We start from the raw sequence: 17,079 nt of genomic DNA on the forward strand, positions 1-17,079 counted from the left end.
TTGTCCTTTGCTGAACGTAGCATTTGTTGGATTTTCTTGGTGGGTTTGTAGATTGTTTGTATGTTGTGTTTCCTCATCAGCTTCCCTATGTGGTCAGTGGTTCCCTTGATGTATGGCAGGAACACTTTTCCTCTGGGTGGATCTTCTCTTTACTCTCGTGGCTTGTTCTTGGTCTTGCAGCTCTTCTGATGTCTGAGGTGGAGTATCCATTGGCCTGGAGAGCCCAGTTGAGGTGGTTCAGTTCATCTTGGAGGAGGTGGGGTTCGCAGATTCTTTTTGCACGGTCTGCCAAGGCTTTGATGGTGCTTCTTTTTTGACTTGGGTGATGGTTGGAGTTTTTATGTAGATATCTATCTGTGTGTGTGGGTTTTCTGTAAACGGTGTGACCCAATTGTTGATCTGGTTTGCGGATGACTAGGACATCTAGAAAAGGCAGTCTTCCTTCATTTTCTTTTTCCATGGTGAACTGGATGTTTGGGTGGATGCTGTTAAGATGGTCCAGGAACCTGTTGAGTTCTTCTTCTCCATGGCTCCAAATGGTGAAGATGTCATCCACATATCTGAACCATGTCGTGGGCTTTTTGGTTGCTGTCTCCAGCGCTTGTTCTTCAAAGTGTTCCATGTAGAAGTTAGCTATGACTGGGCTGAGAGGGCTCCCCATAGCTACTCCATCTTTCTGTTCGTAGAATTCATTGTCCCACTGAAAGTAACTGGTGGTGAGGCAATGGTGAAACAGAGCCGTGATGTCTTCTGGGAACCTCTGGTTGATGAGTGCCATGGTGTCTGCTACCAGGACCATGGTAAATAGAGATACCACATCGAAGCTGATCAGTTTGTCGTTTGTACTTAGCTTGAGATTGCTGATTTTTTTCTATGAAGTGGGCTGAGTCCTTGATGTAGTGTGTAGTGAGCCCAATATGGCTTTGTAACTGTGCAGCAAGAAATTTTGCTAGGTCGTATGTGGGGGATCCAATGGCACTCACGATGGGTCTGAGTGGGGTGGAGTCCTTATGGATTTTCCCAGGCGCAGGCAGGCCTTCAAATGCTAATGAAGGTGATCAGCTGAACATTCACGCCTAACTGCAGCAGGGAAGAGCTCCTTGCCCCACCCCAGCTATTCCACAGATATATATAAACTCCTTGTCCCAATTCCAACAGACCTCTACCTCTGAGGATGCTTGCCATAGATGCAGGCGAAACGTCAGGAGAAATGCCTCTAGAACATGGCTCTATAGCCCGAAAAAACCCACAAGAACCTAGCAAATATATATTTTGCTATCATTCACTTTTGAAACATAGCACAGATTTCCATAAAGTAAATACACATTTGTACAAACATTAAAGAGGGTTTAAAAATAGAACGATTTTGTGCCTCTCGGTTACTGAATGCTCAGCCTCAGCAAACGGCAAGGAGAAGCTGGAATGCCCAAGTTCAGCTTGGAACCAAAATAGCAAACGGAGCACAGGAAGCCCCTGGAATCAGCTGTCAATTTACAAACAAGAAATTCCCCATCAAGGAATGCTCAGATTTGCTTTTCCAGCACAATATCTTAAAAGAAATACAGTTGCCCCTCTACATTTGCTAGGGTAGAGTGCAAATATGGAAAGACCACAGATAAAAATCTTTTTTTTTTTACTTAGTGTAGAAATTGCTAGGTCCTTCATGCAACTCTATGTTCAACGTTAGGTGGAATTCGACGTAGAGTTGCACCAAAGGACTTACAAAATTCCTAGAGAGAATATATAGTGTGTTTCAATATGATGGGCCCTATTTCGAAGTAATATACGAGGGGTATTTTTTAAGTAAGGTCCGTTGGAACATAAGTACACAACGAAAGTTTATTTCAAAAAAGTAAATTTATTTTCAGAAAGTACATACTTCACTCTATTTTTCGACATAGTTGCCAAGTTTGTTCAAACACTTATCATACCTCTGAACCAATTTTAAAATACCCTCTTCATAAAAACTTGCCGCCTCCTCCGATAACCAAGAGTTCACTGCTGTTTTCACGTCGTCGTCATCATGGATGTTGTCACGGCCATCTTTGAATTGTCGTACCCACTTACACACTTTACTTTCACTCATAACAGTATCACCGTACACTTCACAAATCTGTTGATGTATTTCTGCAGCAGGCAGGTTCACTGCTGACAAAAACCGTATCACTGAGCGAACCTCACATGCGGAGGGTGAGTTGATAGTCTTAAACATTTTTAAAGCACAGAACAGAACCGTACAGGTTAGCTACAGAGCGGAAACTGAGCACAGTTGTTCCTGAGGCATGCCGGTACATGACGCACGCGCTCGTTGCGGTATGCGCGCGAACTACTAGTGTCTACAACAAAACGGACCTTACTTAAAAAATACCCTTTGTATTTCATGATGGCAACATAGTACAACTATACAAAAAGCTACCAATTGTTTACTATTTTCACTAATCATTTTGGGCCAGAACACATCTCGTATTAATCAAATCCATGAATAATCAAATTCACAAAAGTGAAACCTGCAAATGTGGTGTGTGACTTAATTACACATAAATCACTCACAGTGTAAAGATGGACCCGTACTAGGCAGGCGAAGCTGAAGCAGATGTAACAGTAGTTGGTTTAAAAATATTCTGAGGCAAAAATAAATGCCTGGAAAGCACAGGATTTGATTCGTCGCTTACTAAAAAGACACATGGAGACACTTCTGCTACCGGAAACTCATTTCCACTGTCAATGCCATTGGTCTTGTCACAGGGATACAAGTCACCCACAGCTGCCAGACAATTAATGTCTCATTGAATAGGTGGGCATAGATAGGTTTTGCTGGCACAATACAAAATGTACTCAGAGGCAAGGAGGACTTGACAAAATGGCAGCTTTCATCCTCTATTAGGATTTCGCTTAAACAAGAACACTGACAGTGGAAGGACGGAATTGCTGCTTATAGGGAACACAAATCATTGTACTCAGTCGGTGAAGTGAAGACCATTTCATACACAAGAATCAAGACTTTGTGTGGGAGGTTTCTTCTACCACCACCAGAACACTCTTTGTATCTTTGCAGTAGCAAGAAGCCTACCACCAACATCTAGACTAGCACCGATGCTTACGAAGGTGTCTGAATGTCTTTATCACAGACCACAAGTCTCTGTGGCATCATGCCACTTGCCAGGCAGTGGATACTTTGCCCTGATGGCCTGCTGTGCTTCTTTGAAGGGAGAAGTCCCACCGCTCTGGCTTAGCCCTCCAAAAAAACAACAGCCACTTCCAGCACAAGGGATGCAGTGTTACGACAGGGAGGAATTGCACTGGTCTGTTTTCAATTGGTCTTCATCTTTTGCCGTGTGAAGTCTCTTTGGATAGGTTACGCTGGCAATGCGGAAGAACTCATCAGCAGCATCAAGGGCAATGAGACGGTCCTGCAGAAGAAACAATATTGTAGTAGTAGTAGTAGTAGTAGTAGTAGTAATAATAATCCTTTATTTATACCCCGCTAACATCTCCCGAAGGACTCGGTGCGGCTTACAAGAGGCCGAGGCCCAACACATCAATAAAACAACAGCATAACAAATACAACAATAAATAAACTCATAAAACAAGCAATAAATATTAAAACAATAGCAAGGTAGGTGGGTCCCAAACTGTTTAGGGCTTTGTAGGTAGGCACCTGCATCTTGAATTGGGACCGGAAAATGAACGGCAGCCAATGGAGCTCCTTAAACAGGAGGGTTGACCTCTCCCTGTAAGAAGCACCAGTTAACAACCTGGCTGCTGCCCGTTGGACCAGTTGGAATTTCCAGGCTGTTTTCAAGGGCAGCCCCACATAGAGCGCATTACAGTTGTCCAATTTGGAGGTGACCAAGGGATGGACCACCCTGGCCAGATCCGCCTTCACGAGGTACGGTTGCAGTTGGAGCACGAGTCTCAATTGTGCAAAAGCCCTCCCGGCCACTGCCGATGCCTGAGCTTCAAGCCTAAGTGATGAGTCCAAGAGGACACCCAAACTGCGGACCTGTGACTTCAGGGGGAGTGTAACCCTCTATACTTTGATCTGACCTACAATTGACCAGGAGGACCTCTATCTTGTCCGGATTGATCCTCAGTTTGTTTGTCCTCATCCAGAAGGTCACAGTGGTCAGGCACTCATCTAACACCCGAGGGGCTTCCTTGGAATTAGGTGGAAAGGAGTAGTAGAGTTGTGTGTCATCTGCATAGAGATGGCACCCAACTCCAAAACTCTGGATGACCTCTCCCAGCGGTTTCATGTAGATGTAGATAACACAAAGAAGTGCCATGGGAAGTTCTTCTCAGGTTTCACAGAATCCTAGAGTTGAAAGGGACCACTCACTGCTTGTGTTTGTTCAATATGAAGGACAGTTCCATCTTGTCTCCTGCCTATGTCATCAGTTGGGAGCCCCTCCCCCTCCCCGCCGGCACCAACTGCTGCTCTGGTCCAGAGTGAAGAGAGAGGGGGGCAGAAGGCAGGTCCATCTTGTCCCCTGTGCTTTACTAGTAATATAATATAAAATAATATAATATATAGTATATACATATAATATTTATAATACTATAATGTAATACAATATAATACTACTTATAATACAATATTACAATTATATATTTTATATTACATGTAATATTACTAATAATATTACAATATAATGGTATAGTACAATATAGTAATATATAATACTGATATTGTACTATGCGAATAATATAATATATTGTGTGTGTATATGTATCTTTTAAGCCGCTCTGAATCCCCTTCGGGGTGAGATGAGCGGCATATAAATGTCGTAAATAAATAAATAAATTCTACAGTTCCATAACAAAAGGAGCGTGTGAGGATGGAATATCTACTGTTGCATATGGCACACAAATCCATTGTTTCTGTTTATGGCAAACAACCCTGGTAGGACTACAAAAAAGCAATTCCATCTAAATTTTATGAAGAACTGCCTAATAGTAGAGTCGTTTGACAATGCGATATGCTGCCTCAGGGTGTGGTGGAGTCTCCTTCTCTGAAGGATTTTAAGCAGAGGCTGGCTGGCCATCAATCAGGAGTGCTTTGATAATGTGTTTCTGCATGGCAGAATTGGTTTGACTGGATGACCCTGAGGTTCTCTTCTAACTCTACAACTGTATAGAATAAAATAGAATGGAATAGAATAGCTTTATTATCATTGTAAATTGTACAAAGAAACTGAATGCTTTCCCCAGCACACATCACAAAAACAACACACATGTTCCTCCACACTCCAACCAGCACCACACAGTCCCCAATGGCACATCAATGCAAAATCATTGAGTTCAATATAGAATCATAGAGTTGGAAGAGACCTCATGCGCCATCCAGTCCAACCCCCTGCCAAGAAGCAGGAATATAGTTACAGCTCTACAATAAAAGGTATCTGTCAGTCTGTTTGTCCTTGTCTTTGTCACCCTATACCATCTGCCAGATGGTAATTTAAAAAAATGCAGTTAGGCAGGGACTATTAGAGGCCAATTCAAGTCTTACTAAATGTGACTTAAGTAACCCATTTCTAATTTAATGTATCAATATAATTTATTGATTCCCAAAATCTAGTTTTGAACTTCATCTCCAAAGAAGCCTCAGGGACTCCGGGTGCTGAAGTCCAAAATACTTGGAGAATCAGAGTTTAGGAAAAACTTATCATACTGAAGGGAACTAAACAATGACAGGGCTATTGATAGGTGTCTTTCCTAGTTTGTGTATATTTTTGTTCCTGTAACACTTAATTAATTTTAGCAGTTATGTCTGGGGGTCTTTAAAAATGAAAGCAAATAGAGAAAGGAGGGAGGCAGAGACTTACCACCACAAAAAGGTATCTCTCGGAAAGCTCCCAGCTGGTTGGGAAAATAGTTGTCTCCTCCGACAGCTTCAAGAGGATTTCACGGGCTTTGCTCATATTATGAGAGTCACTAACAATGCTGCGTTTGGTCACAGACAACAGCGTATCTGCCTCCTTCTGGAAACCTAAAACAGGAGGATTGCAAGTCTCATTTTAGCAAATGCTCCATTTCCATACTTTTGGAGATCAGGTGTGGCACATAGTCCTGACAAAGGAGTAAAGGTAGCTCAAAACCAGAACTCAAAGAAACACATCAGGGCTCTTGATATAAAGCAATGGGACAAAACATGAAGTAATATGGAGAACACAAAACAGCTGGGAGCAATACCTGCCTTTATACAAATTTATTGCGTGATCGACTCTAATGTTCACACTAATGTTCAAAACCTTGAAACCTCAAAAACTATTTCCTGGTAAATGTAATGTGTCTTTACAAGAATGAATTTTATTGTGATTTCAATTTTACATTAAAAAATCACGATTATTTGATAAACTTATTAGTTATTACACACTAATGATAAAAAGCACAAAACACCGTAACTCCTGAATTCAATTTTACCCCCCCCCCCAAAAAAACCCCAACTATTTTTCAACTTTTACTAATACTCTAATGAGAACAAAACTAAAACATTTCAAGATTCATTTTAGCGCATGCGCTATAGCATCATTTTACTTTTTTGGCCTTTTAAAGTCCCTTCCCACTATGTTTTTCAGTGTTTTATGAGTGATGGTCACTTGTTGGCCTGATAGGTGTATTGTGCCCAAATTTGGTGTCAATTCATCCAGTGGTTTCTGAGTTATGTTAATGCCACAAACGAATATTACATTTTTATTTATATAGATGTTGTTGTTATGTGTCTTCAAAACGTTACTGGTTTATGACAACTGTAAAGTGAACTTATCATAGAGTTTTCTTGGCAAGATTTGTTTAGAAGGGAGTTGCCTTTGCCTTCCTCTGCGGCTGTGAAACTGAAATTTGCCCAAAGTTGCCCAGTAGGTTTCTATGGCTAAGCAGGGATTTAAACCCTGGTCTACAGAGAAGTTGCCCAATACTCAAATCTACTACATCATACTGTCTCTTTCTGTGTGTCTGTTCTCTCTCTCTATCTTTCTCTCTCACTCTCTTTTAAAAATGCATCCCTGTAACCTGAAAACAGACTTACCCAAGGCTTCCAAAATTCGTTTCCACTTGTTTCTTACTTCCCTTCGCAGTTGTCTTAGAGTGTAGATGTCATAGTTCAGTTTTTGCCATTCCTGGAATGAAAGAAACAGATTGCCATCAATATTTCTTTTCTTGTCCTTAATTCTCCAAAAAAAAAAAAAAAAAAAAAAAAACCTCATCCATTTGGGTTCCTTTGTTATCTAAATGTTTCTCAATCATCATCATCATCATTTAATTACTTATTAATCGCCCTCCATCCAAGATGCTCTAGGCGATTTACAAGCTAAATTGTAAAGGATAAAAATACATACATACAGATATTGATAAAATTAACATAGATCAAAAGCTCTAGTAAAAAGCCAGGTCTTAAGTGCTAGAGTAAAAGGCCCTAACTCACGCATGGCTCTCATATAGGGCGGCAAGGAATTCAATAAGGCAGGGGCAGAAATAGAAAAAGCTCTGCGTCTGGTCCTTTCCAAGTGCACTTCTCTAGGGCCCGGTATATAAAGTAAGTCACGTTGGGATGGTCGTTGTGACCTCCGATGATGGGAGAATGAGAGACGGTCCCTAAGGTACGATGGACCCTGGCCGTAAATAATTTTAAAGGTCAGAACTAGCTTCTTATATAGACCACAGTAATCAGTTGGAAGCCAATGTAAATGTTGCAGCACTGGTGTTATATGGCATTTCATGGGTGTTCTTGTGAGTAACCTGGCTGCCGCATTCTGAATAATACGAAGCTTTGGGGTCATAGACATCGGAAGGCCAACATACAGGGCGTTGCAATAGTCCAGGCTAGATGTGACCGTGACATGGATGATTGTTGCCAGAGCCTCATCAGATAGGTAGGGTGCCAATTGCCTCGCTAGTCGTAGATGGAAAAAGGCCTGTTTGCTGGCAGCAGCGACCCGAGCTTCCACTGTCAGCTGCGAAACCAAAACAACACCCAAGCTCTTAACGGTAGGCGAAGGAGATAGGGCAGCACCACCTCCAAGGTGGGTAGCAAATGGGTCAGACCAATCGAGCGTCTATGCCAGAGAATCTCAGTCTTCGCTGGGTTCACCTTCAGTCTACTAACACATAGCCAATTCGACAGTGCCTCCAGACATAAGGTGAAATTGTCTGGTATTGACGTTGCTCCAGGCTCCAAGCACAGAAGAAGTTGGGTGTCGTCCGCATATTGATAGCAGTCTAGGCCGAAACTCCGAGCCAAACTAGCAAAGGGTCTAACATAGATGTTGAAGAGAAGAGGGGAGAGAATTGCACCTTGGGGTACCCCACATAGGAGGGGTGATCTTTCAGAGACTTGACCCATATACTCCACGCATTGGCTCCGGTTTCGGAGAAATGAGTCGAACCAATTGAGGGCCTGACTGCGAACTCCGGACATGGCAAGACGGTGAATCATTAGATTGTAGTCAACTGTGTCGAACGCTGCGGTAAGGTCAAGAAGTACCAGTAGCGCTGATCCGCCGCTATCAGACTGGCGACGAAGTTCACCTGTAATGGCAACCAGGACTGTCTCCGTCCCATGGCTAGGGCGGAAACATGACTGGAAAGGATCCAGGCTGGCTGTGTCATCCAAAAATTGTTGCAATTGGCCCAGTACAGCCCGCTCTATTATCTCAATGAAAGCTCAGAAGTGACTTTGCTCTAAATTAGCTTGGGTTCTCCTTGCTGGTGCATGACGTCACTTGGAAAAAGTCTTACACTCAAAAAGGGAGGCTCAAGAGAAAGTTTTCTGAAAAACCTTTTGTTAGCACCCTCAACCCATTTTTCATGCCAACAGCACCTCATCTTGAATTTTAGGTTCAAGATGAGGTGCAGGAAACTGAAGAAAAAGATGTATGATAGAATAGGAACTAAATTTATATCTTAGGTAAGCAATATGTGCAGTAGCACTCTACTGACCTGGCAGAGAAATCAGATCTTTGTATAAACAAACAAGCAATCTCACACACTAGTAATAAAACCCTTTGAATTACATTTTGCATGCATTCCTGTAATTTTACCACTAGAGGGCAAAATTAAACTTGTAAACCTATTGTCATGTAAAATACTACCTGTTACTTTTGTCAGATGTATGTGCCTTCAAAGTCACCGATTGTTTTATGGCATCCGCATTAATGTTATGCAGTTTTCTTTGTAAGGAATACTGACTTGGGTTGTTCTAAGTTTTTCAGGCTATATGGCCATGTTCCAGAAGCATTCTCTCCTGACGTTTTGCCTGAATTTATGGCAGGCATCTTCAGAGGTTGTGAGGTCTGTTGGAAACTAGGAAAATTGGGTTTATATATCTGTAGAAAGTCCTGGGTGGGAGAAAGAACTCTTGTCTGTTGGAGGCAAGTGTGAATATTTCTATTGGCCACCTTGATTAGCATTTGATGGCCTGACAGTTTTTTGGTGTGGCTTGTTACTGTCTGGGGGAATCCTTTATTAAGAGATAATTAGCTGCCCCTGATAGTTTCTTGTCTGGAGTTCCCCTGTGTTTGAGTGTTGTTTTTTATTTACTGTTATAATTTTAGAGTTTTTTTAATATTGGTAGCCAAATTTTGTTCATTTTCATGGTTTCTTCCTTTCTGTTTAAATTGTCCACATGCTTGTTGGTTTTGCCAGTCGCCCCATTTTTATTTATTTATTTATTTGACTTGTATACCGCTACTCCCAATTTGGCTCGGAGCGGTTTACAGCAGTAGATTAAAACAATACAATTAACTTTAAAATACAATAAATACAAGAACAGACATAGTCCCGAGTTATTCACCCCTCAAAAACTTGTCGGAAGAGAAAGGTTTTACAGGCTTTCCGAAAAGCAAGTAGGTCTCAGAAAGATCGGGTTTCAACTCGCAAGGCATTCCATAAATAAGGGGCCACGATTGAGAAGGCCTTCTGCTTGTAGAGGACAGATGATAAGTCCGGATGTTGGGGACTTCAAGCAAATTTTGGTCTTCGGACCGAAGTAATCTCTGGGGTTGGTAGGGGGATAAGCGGGCCCTCAGGTACGCGGGCCCCAGACCATATAAGGCCTTAAAGGTTAATACCAGCACCTTGAAAGTGATCCAATACTCAATCGGTAGCCAGTGCAGCTGTTGTAGAATTGGGGTGATATAACATCTCGCCGGCACCCCAGCGAGAAGATGAGCCGCCTCATTTTGCACCAGCTTCAGTTTCCAGATCATTGACAAAGGAAGGCCAATGTAGAGGGCGTTACAGTAGTCAAGCCTCGAGATGACCGTCGCCTGGATCACCCTAGCCAGGTCGTTCCTAGATAGGAAGGGAGCCAGTCGCCTAGCCTGACGTAGATGGAAAAACGCAGATCTGCTCACAGCAGAGACCTGGGCCTCCATTGTGAGCAGAGGGTCCAATAAGACACCAAGACTCTTTACAGAAGGTGACGAACGTAGTGTCTTGCCATCCAGGGTAGGCAGCTGGATCTCCCTCCCACCCGGACAGCCCAGCCAAAGGATCTTCGTCTTCGCTGGATTCACCCTCAACCTGCTGGCATGCCACCATCCAGTAACGTCCTCAAGGCACTGATGGAAATGTTCGGGTACAGAGTCCGGCCAGCCCTCCATCCTCAGAATGAGCTGAGTGTCATCAGCGTACTGGTGGTACTCAAGCCCAAAGCTCCGCACCAGTCGGGCAAGCGGTCGCATGTAGATGTTAAATAATAGAGGAGAGAGAATAGCTCCCTGCGGAGCTAGTGGAGGTCTCTCGGAAACCATCGCTCCCCTCACCACACGCTGTCCCCGATTCTGGAGGAAGGAGGACACCCATTTAATCCCCCTAACCCCAGTCATGGCTAGGCGGTGGGTGTAGGCTATGCCACTTGACATTCATTGGTAGTCTCCCATCCAACTTTAACTAGAGCTGACCCAGCTTAGCTTCCAAAATCAGACAGGATCTGAATCATGTAAAAAGGAACTGATTTATAGGATCAAAAATGGGTAATGCAGTTTGACATTACTTTTAACTGCTATAGTTCAATACTATGGAATCATGAGAGTTGTCCTTTAGCCTTCTCTGCCTCACCCAACTAAAAATCCCAGAATTCCATAGCATTAAGCCATGCTATTTAAAGTAGTATCAAAATGTATTCATTCAGATGCACCCATGCTGACAATTAAACAAAATCCGAAATCCACATTGATGATACTTTTATTAGATTTATACTGATTTTCAAAGCTCACTGCCTTCTTCATAGGCAATGATTTCCAGGGGGACATCATGGGGAAGTTGTTAAGCCTGCATTGTACTTGTTTTGACCATTGCCAACACGAGAGGCTTTGGACGTCATACAAAGACACATCCAACCAGTCAGTTGCAAAACAAAGAAAAAAGCATGATAGTCTCGTGTCATATACCATTTGGGTAGAATTCGTTTCACTTCCTCAAAGGTTATCTTTTTTTAGCTGAATGGTCCTATTTTGGATTAAGTGCTGCAACTCAGCAGAACAAAGAAGAACTTAAAAGTAGTCTATTTGTGAAAGAAAAGAGAACTATGTCTCTGCGCTGCACACAACAAAGTTTAACTCCAATTGTCAAGGAATCTTACAAATGTCTGCACTTTCATTACACCAACTACTTTGTGGCAGTTTGTTTTAATTTTAATCTATTTGGAAGGGCAAGCTTCTGCCCATTTTGTTGCTGAGTTATCCAAATGCAAACTATAGTCAGTCCTCCACATTTGCTGGGATTAGGGGTGCAGGACACACATTCCCCAATGGTAAAACAAAATGCCAATTTTGACATACAACATATACAGACATAGACAGAGGCTATTTAACTTTTTCTGGCTGCCAGGGGAGCTGTCGCTTTCATCGTCCATCTGCGACACTGATGAAGTACTTCTGCATTCCCCGCATGTTTTGCTGGAGTGCTTGCTGGAGTCTTTTTTTATGGCCTCATAAATTAGTTAATTTAGCCTCCCCACACTTTAAAGTGGTACCTAATTTTCCTACTTGACAAATGCAACTGTCTTTCGGGTTGCAAAGGTTGACAACAGGCTACACAATTGGTTGGAAACCCACTCCAACCTGGGCTGGCTTCGAACTCATGACTTTTTGGTCAGAGTGATCTTAATGCAGCTGACACTCAGCCAGCTGCACCACAATCCTTGTGCAATATACACATATATGGCAAACATTCAATGCCAAAAACGCACAACACATATAGACAGACAGTCAGAGGCTATTTGACTTTTCTGGCCGCCAGGGGAGCTGTCACTTTCATCGTCCATCTGCGACACTGATGAAGTACTTCCGCATTCCACACATGCTTTTGCTGGAGTGCTTTGCCGGAGTCTTTTTTATGGCCTCGTAAATTAGTTAAATTAGCCTCCCCACACATAGGTGGTACCTAATTTTCCTACTTGACAGATGCAACTGTCTTTCGGGTTGCAAAGGTCGACAACAAGTTACACAATTGGTCGGAAGCTCACTCCGACCCGGGCTGGCTTCGAACTCATGACCTTTTGGTCAGAAGTGCTTAATGCAGCTGACACTCAGACAGCTGAGCCACAGTCCCGGGCCTATAAATCCCACAGAAGGACCTACAAATGGCTAGAGAAGTGGTCTGTCTAGAAATCTACAAACGTGGAGACTGGTTTGCTGCAAATTAAATAAACTGAGGACAAAAGAGGGAAGCAGGAGAAAGAAACTAATACATTTTGAACGCAGCTGAAAAATGGAAAGACCGTGGATTATGAAGGATTCTCCCTGTCAAAGAGGATATGTTAGCGAGGATGCGACCATGATAACAGTTTTTATTTGGATCTATCTATAGTCCTAAAACACCTAAAAATATTTGTTTATAACAGAAATAAATGAAGACAAATATTGGTTTGTTATCATCTGTCTTCATCCGACCATACATCACGTAACACATAGCTGACACACCCTGAAATTGCACCATAAAAGTTATTTCATATGGAGTTTATTGCATTTGTCATCAAAGATTCCAGGCAGACTGTACAGCATTCTCTGAGAGTTTCCTATTCAATCACTACTAACAGAAATCACTAACCTCCTTCCTGCATCTATGTTGCTGTATATGCTTAAACATACTCATGTATACGTCAACCTCACGTATACCTTGAGGACAGCTTTAAGGACCAAAATCGTGAATTTTGATACAACCTGTGGATAAGTCAGAAGCTGTTCCACAGAGAGGGAGGAAGCACCAATCCTCCCTCAGGAGGCCAGCCACATTAAGGACCTCATTAAATGGGCAGGGAAAAGTGTATGTAAATGTCTTACCCCGTGTCCTGAGTTGCCTTTCAAAAACAGCCTTAATACAAAGTTGAAAGTGAAAGAAAAATGCTTTACTTCAGCAGACACGAAAGATAAGCAAATACAATTGAAAAGTGCAAAAGAAAGCAAGAAAGTCTTAATCCAGACACAAATTAAAGTCTCTTTACAAAATCCCAAAAAGAAACAGCAGCCTTCCATCTGACAACGGGCAATGAACTAAGTCTTTAGCAGCAGACACCAAGCAGATTCCACTGGAGTGAAAACATCAGTATCAGGGTTGTTGTTAGCAGTGAAAGCTGACTGCTCCTGCTACTGATTTATAGCCCTGAATTCCCCACGCAGGAGGTACTAGGGCGTCTCCCAATTAGCTCAGCATTTTTAGCAGCTATTCTAAAATGCCGTCTGTGCTCACTCTCTTTTCGTCTCTCTAGAAATGTGGACACTTTCAAAACCTCATTGTCTGATTCTTCTTCTGCCTCCAATTCCTGAGCACTTCCCTGCTCCCCTTCCTCTTCCAAAGATGAGGAATCCCTAACTCCCAGTTCCATCCCAGCCTTTCCCCATCTTTCCCTTGCTTTTTCCGCATTCTGCTGCTTGGAGTCAGGTAAAATCCAACTCCTGAAGATGGTTTTCAGGCTCAGTTTACATACACTTAGGAAACTAAGCACCACAGAGCTCTATCGGGAGTACACTTACATCATGTGATGGACTCAGGGGGGCTCCATTTCCTTTGTGCATGGAAACAGAACCCGAAGGCCATCTGATGAGGTCCCTAGACACCGCCAACATTTCCCTACCCAAGAATTCAAAAATGCCAGAAGCAACAACATAATAGAAAGAACAGAGGGACCAGTGCTTCTTTTATATTCTTAAGATATAATATAGAATCATAGAATCAAAGAGTTGGAAGAGACCTCATGGGCCATCCAGTCCAACCCCCTGCCAAGAAGCATTCAAATCACCCCTGACAGATCGCCATCCAGCTTCTGTTTAAAAACTCCAAAGAAGGGCCCTCCACCACAGTCCGGGGCAGAGAGTTCCACTGCTGAACGGCTCTCATAGTCAGGAAGTTCTTCCTCATGTTCAGATGGAATCTCTTTTCTTGTAGTTTGAAGCCTTTGTTCCTTGTCCTAATCTCCATGGAAGAATTGTATCCTTGCAAATGAGTTGGAAAACTTAGTAAGGCAATTTGCTAATCAGTGCTACACAAATTCTCCCCAAATAGAGTATAATTTTCTTCCACCACTCTATAGAAAGAGATGGTTTCTTTTTTGGATAGGAGCTAAGGAATCGACCCAGTTTTTTGGCTGATTTATTTACTAAAATTTCTTATCAATGAGTATACGAGGTACATCCCTTTGAGAAATTGCACCAATCCAGCATCAGTGATCTAGAAAAACTTTCTTCAATATTACATTGGAACAGCTAGTAATTATAATTATAATTATATTAGAACAGCTACTAATCCTTGCAAATGAGTTGGAAAACTTAGTAAGGCAATTTGCTAATCAGTGCTACACAAATTCTCCCCAAAATACCAAACATACACCCCACAAAACTCATTTTGTTGCTTTTTGACCCACTGATTTTAGTGAACAACTGGTCATCCACATGTGTAGATTTTATTTTTGTGGATTTATTATTTATGAATTTGATTAATCTGGCCTTTCTAAGAATTTCTAGGCCCTCTAGTGCAATACAGTTATGCAATTTTGAAAAATAGTGTATTCTCCAGTAAAAAAAAGTTGTACGTGTGTGTGTGTTTTACTTGTGTAGCAGTCCTGTACCCCTAACCTCAGCAAATCCCAACAGAATTCTGTGATAATTAATACTAATAGGTTTGTCCCTTTGATTTTTACCACCTCTGACAATGAGATTAAGCCTCAATTCTGAAATTGGTGACTTGCAAAATGAACTCTAGTTTTTAGAGTAGTGCCAAAAGCATTATAAAATCCTACAGCTTAACAAAAGGATTAGCTCTAAAAACCTGAAAGCTCTTCAGAGTAACTGCTGAATTCTCTCCTCAACGAGAACTATATAACTGGACACATCTCAGACATAGAAACTGAACCTTTGCCACAAATTACTCAGAATACAAAAGGACAAAATGCACCAGCTTCATCATGTGATACTCATTCATAACCACATTGGTCCAGTGATAAATATGCAGATCATATAAACCAGAAGTAGGGAAAGTTTGGGCTCAGAAGCTGCTTCTGAGTTCCCCAGTACAATGTATTGTTGAAGTCTTTCATGGCCGGAATCACTGGGTTGTAAGTTTTTTGGGCTGTATGGCCATGTTCTAGAAGCATTCTCTCCTGATGTTTCACCTGCATGTTGTGCATTTGAGGTCTGACCACACAACCTCTGAGGATGCTTGCCATGCAGGCGAAACATCAGGAGATAATGCTTCTAGAACAGGGGTCCTCAAACTAAGGCTCGAGGGCCGGATACAGCCCTCCAAGGTCATTTACCCGGCCCTCACTCAGGGACAACCTAAGTCTGAAACGACTTGAAAGCACACAACAACAACAACAATGTTTTTCATCAGCCAAAAGCAGGCCCACACTTCCCATTGAAATACTAATAAGTTTATATGTGTTAAAATTGTTCTTCATTTTAGTTATTGTATTGTTTTTAAAGTGTTTTTTGCACTACAAATAAGATTTGTGCAGTGTGCATAGGAATTCATTCATGCTTTTTTCAAATTATAATCCGGCCCTCCAACAGTTTGAGGGACTGTGACCTGGCCCTCTGTTTAAAAAGTATGAGGACCCCTGTTCTAGAACATGTCCATATAGCCTGAAAAACCTAGAACAACCCTCTCAGAGGTGGGTTTGCCAGTTCCTTTCCCTGAAATGTAGCCTATAGAACCTGGTAGCATCCTCACTACCTCTGAGGATGCCTGCCACAGATGCAGGCAAAACTGGCGTTTCGATTTCAAAATTATATCTCAAATTTTCTTGAAAAAAAGATTGGATATAGCAAAAATCTGAATAGCTTCATTTATTTCGTTAATGGAAAGTAAACTGTTACTTTAAAATCTCGCAGTTTCCTTGGCCTCCTTGGCGACAAGCGGTGATGCGGTTTCCCCCAGTGGCCGTCAAGAAGAGCTGGGAGTAGCCACGGCCACCTCATTCCCCTGCCATCCATCGCCCTTCGTAGGTGCCCAGGGAAGGGAAACTGTGAGATTACTTTTAAAATTTTGCAGTTTCCCTTCCCTGGGTGACTGCGAACGACGATGGATGGCAGGGGAATGAGGTGGGCATGGCTACACCCAGCTCTTCTTGACGGTCACTGGGGGTGTGGCCTTCAGGAAGAGCTGGGCATAGCCACACCCACCTCGCCCTTCCGCATCGCCACTTGTCGCCAGGGAGGCCAGGGAAATGGCGAGATTTTAAAGTTTGCACCAGACATCCGAAAATAATTACGAAAAATGGGTAAATTGTTTCAATTCGTAATTACTCCTCACACTATTCCATCATGGCTCGAAATTGTTTCAAAACTCATTTTAATATGAATTCATTCCGATTTTAGAAGCTTCCAAACCAGATCAACCAAGCCTATTATATATGCTTTTTAATTGTATTTGGGTATTTTTAATAAAATATTTTAATGATAATGATGTCTTCATTGGAGAAATAAGATATGTATATTATGACATATAACTATCATAAAGAAAGCCTGAAGTCATGGAAATGTTTTCTTCTTTTTGTTTTTGGCTGCATTTATTTTTATTTTGGTATTATTATTATCTGAGTGGAGGCCAAAAGGAGGCGCTAGAGAGGGAAGGATAATCCAT

General features: G+C 42.1%; 1 protein-coding gene across 1 annotated transcript in view; it reads right to left on the reverse strand.

Moving 5' to 3' along the window:
- Positions 1-1,838: 1,838 nt before the first annotated feature.
- The window catches only part of MREG (melanoregulin), a 57,845-nt gene continuing 42,604 nt past the window's right edge, over positions 1,839-17,079 (reverse strand). The window contains exons 3-5 of the mRNA XM_060781447.2: positions 7,028-7,118; positions 5,826-5,989; positions 1,839-3,410 (exon numbers count right to left, since the gene is read on the reverse strand). Coding sequence (XP_060637430.2) covers positions 3,279-3,410; positions 5,826-5,989; positions 7,028-7,118 — 387 coding nt within the window. The 3' untranslated portion in view covers positions 1,839-3,278. The remainder of the gene's footprint in view (positions 3,411-5,825; positions 5,990-7,027; positions 7,119-17,079) is intronic.

This window comes from Anolis sagrei, chromosome 1, assembly GCF_037176765.1.
Source record: "Anolis sagrei isolate rAnoSag1 chromosome 1, rAnoSag1.mat, whole genome shotgun sequence".
In the NCBI taxonomy this organism is placed as follows: Eukaryota; Metazoa; Chordata; class Lepidosauria; order Squamata; family Dactyloidae; genus Anolis; species Anolis sagrei.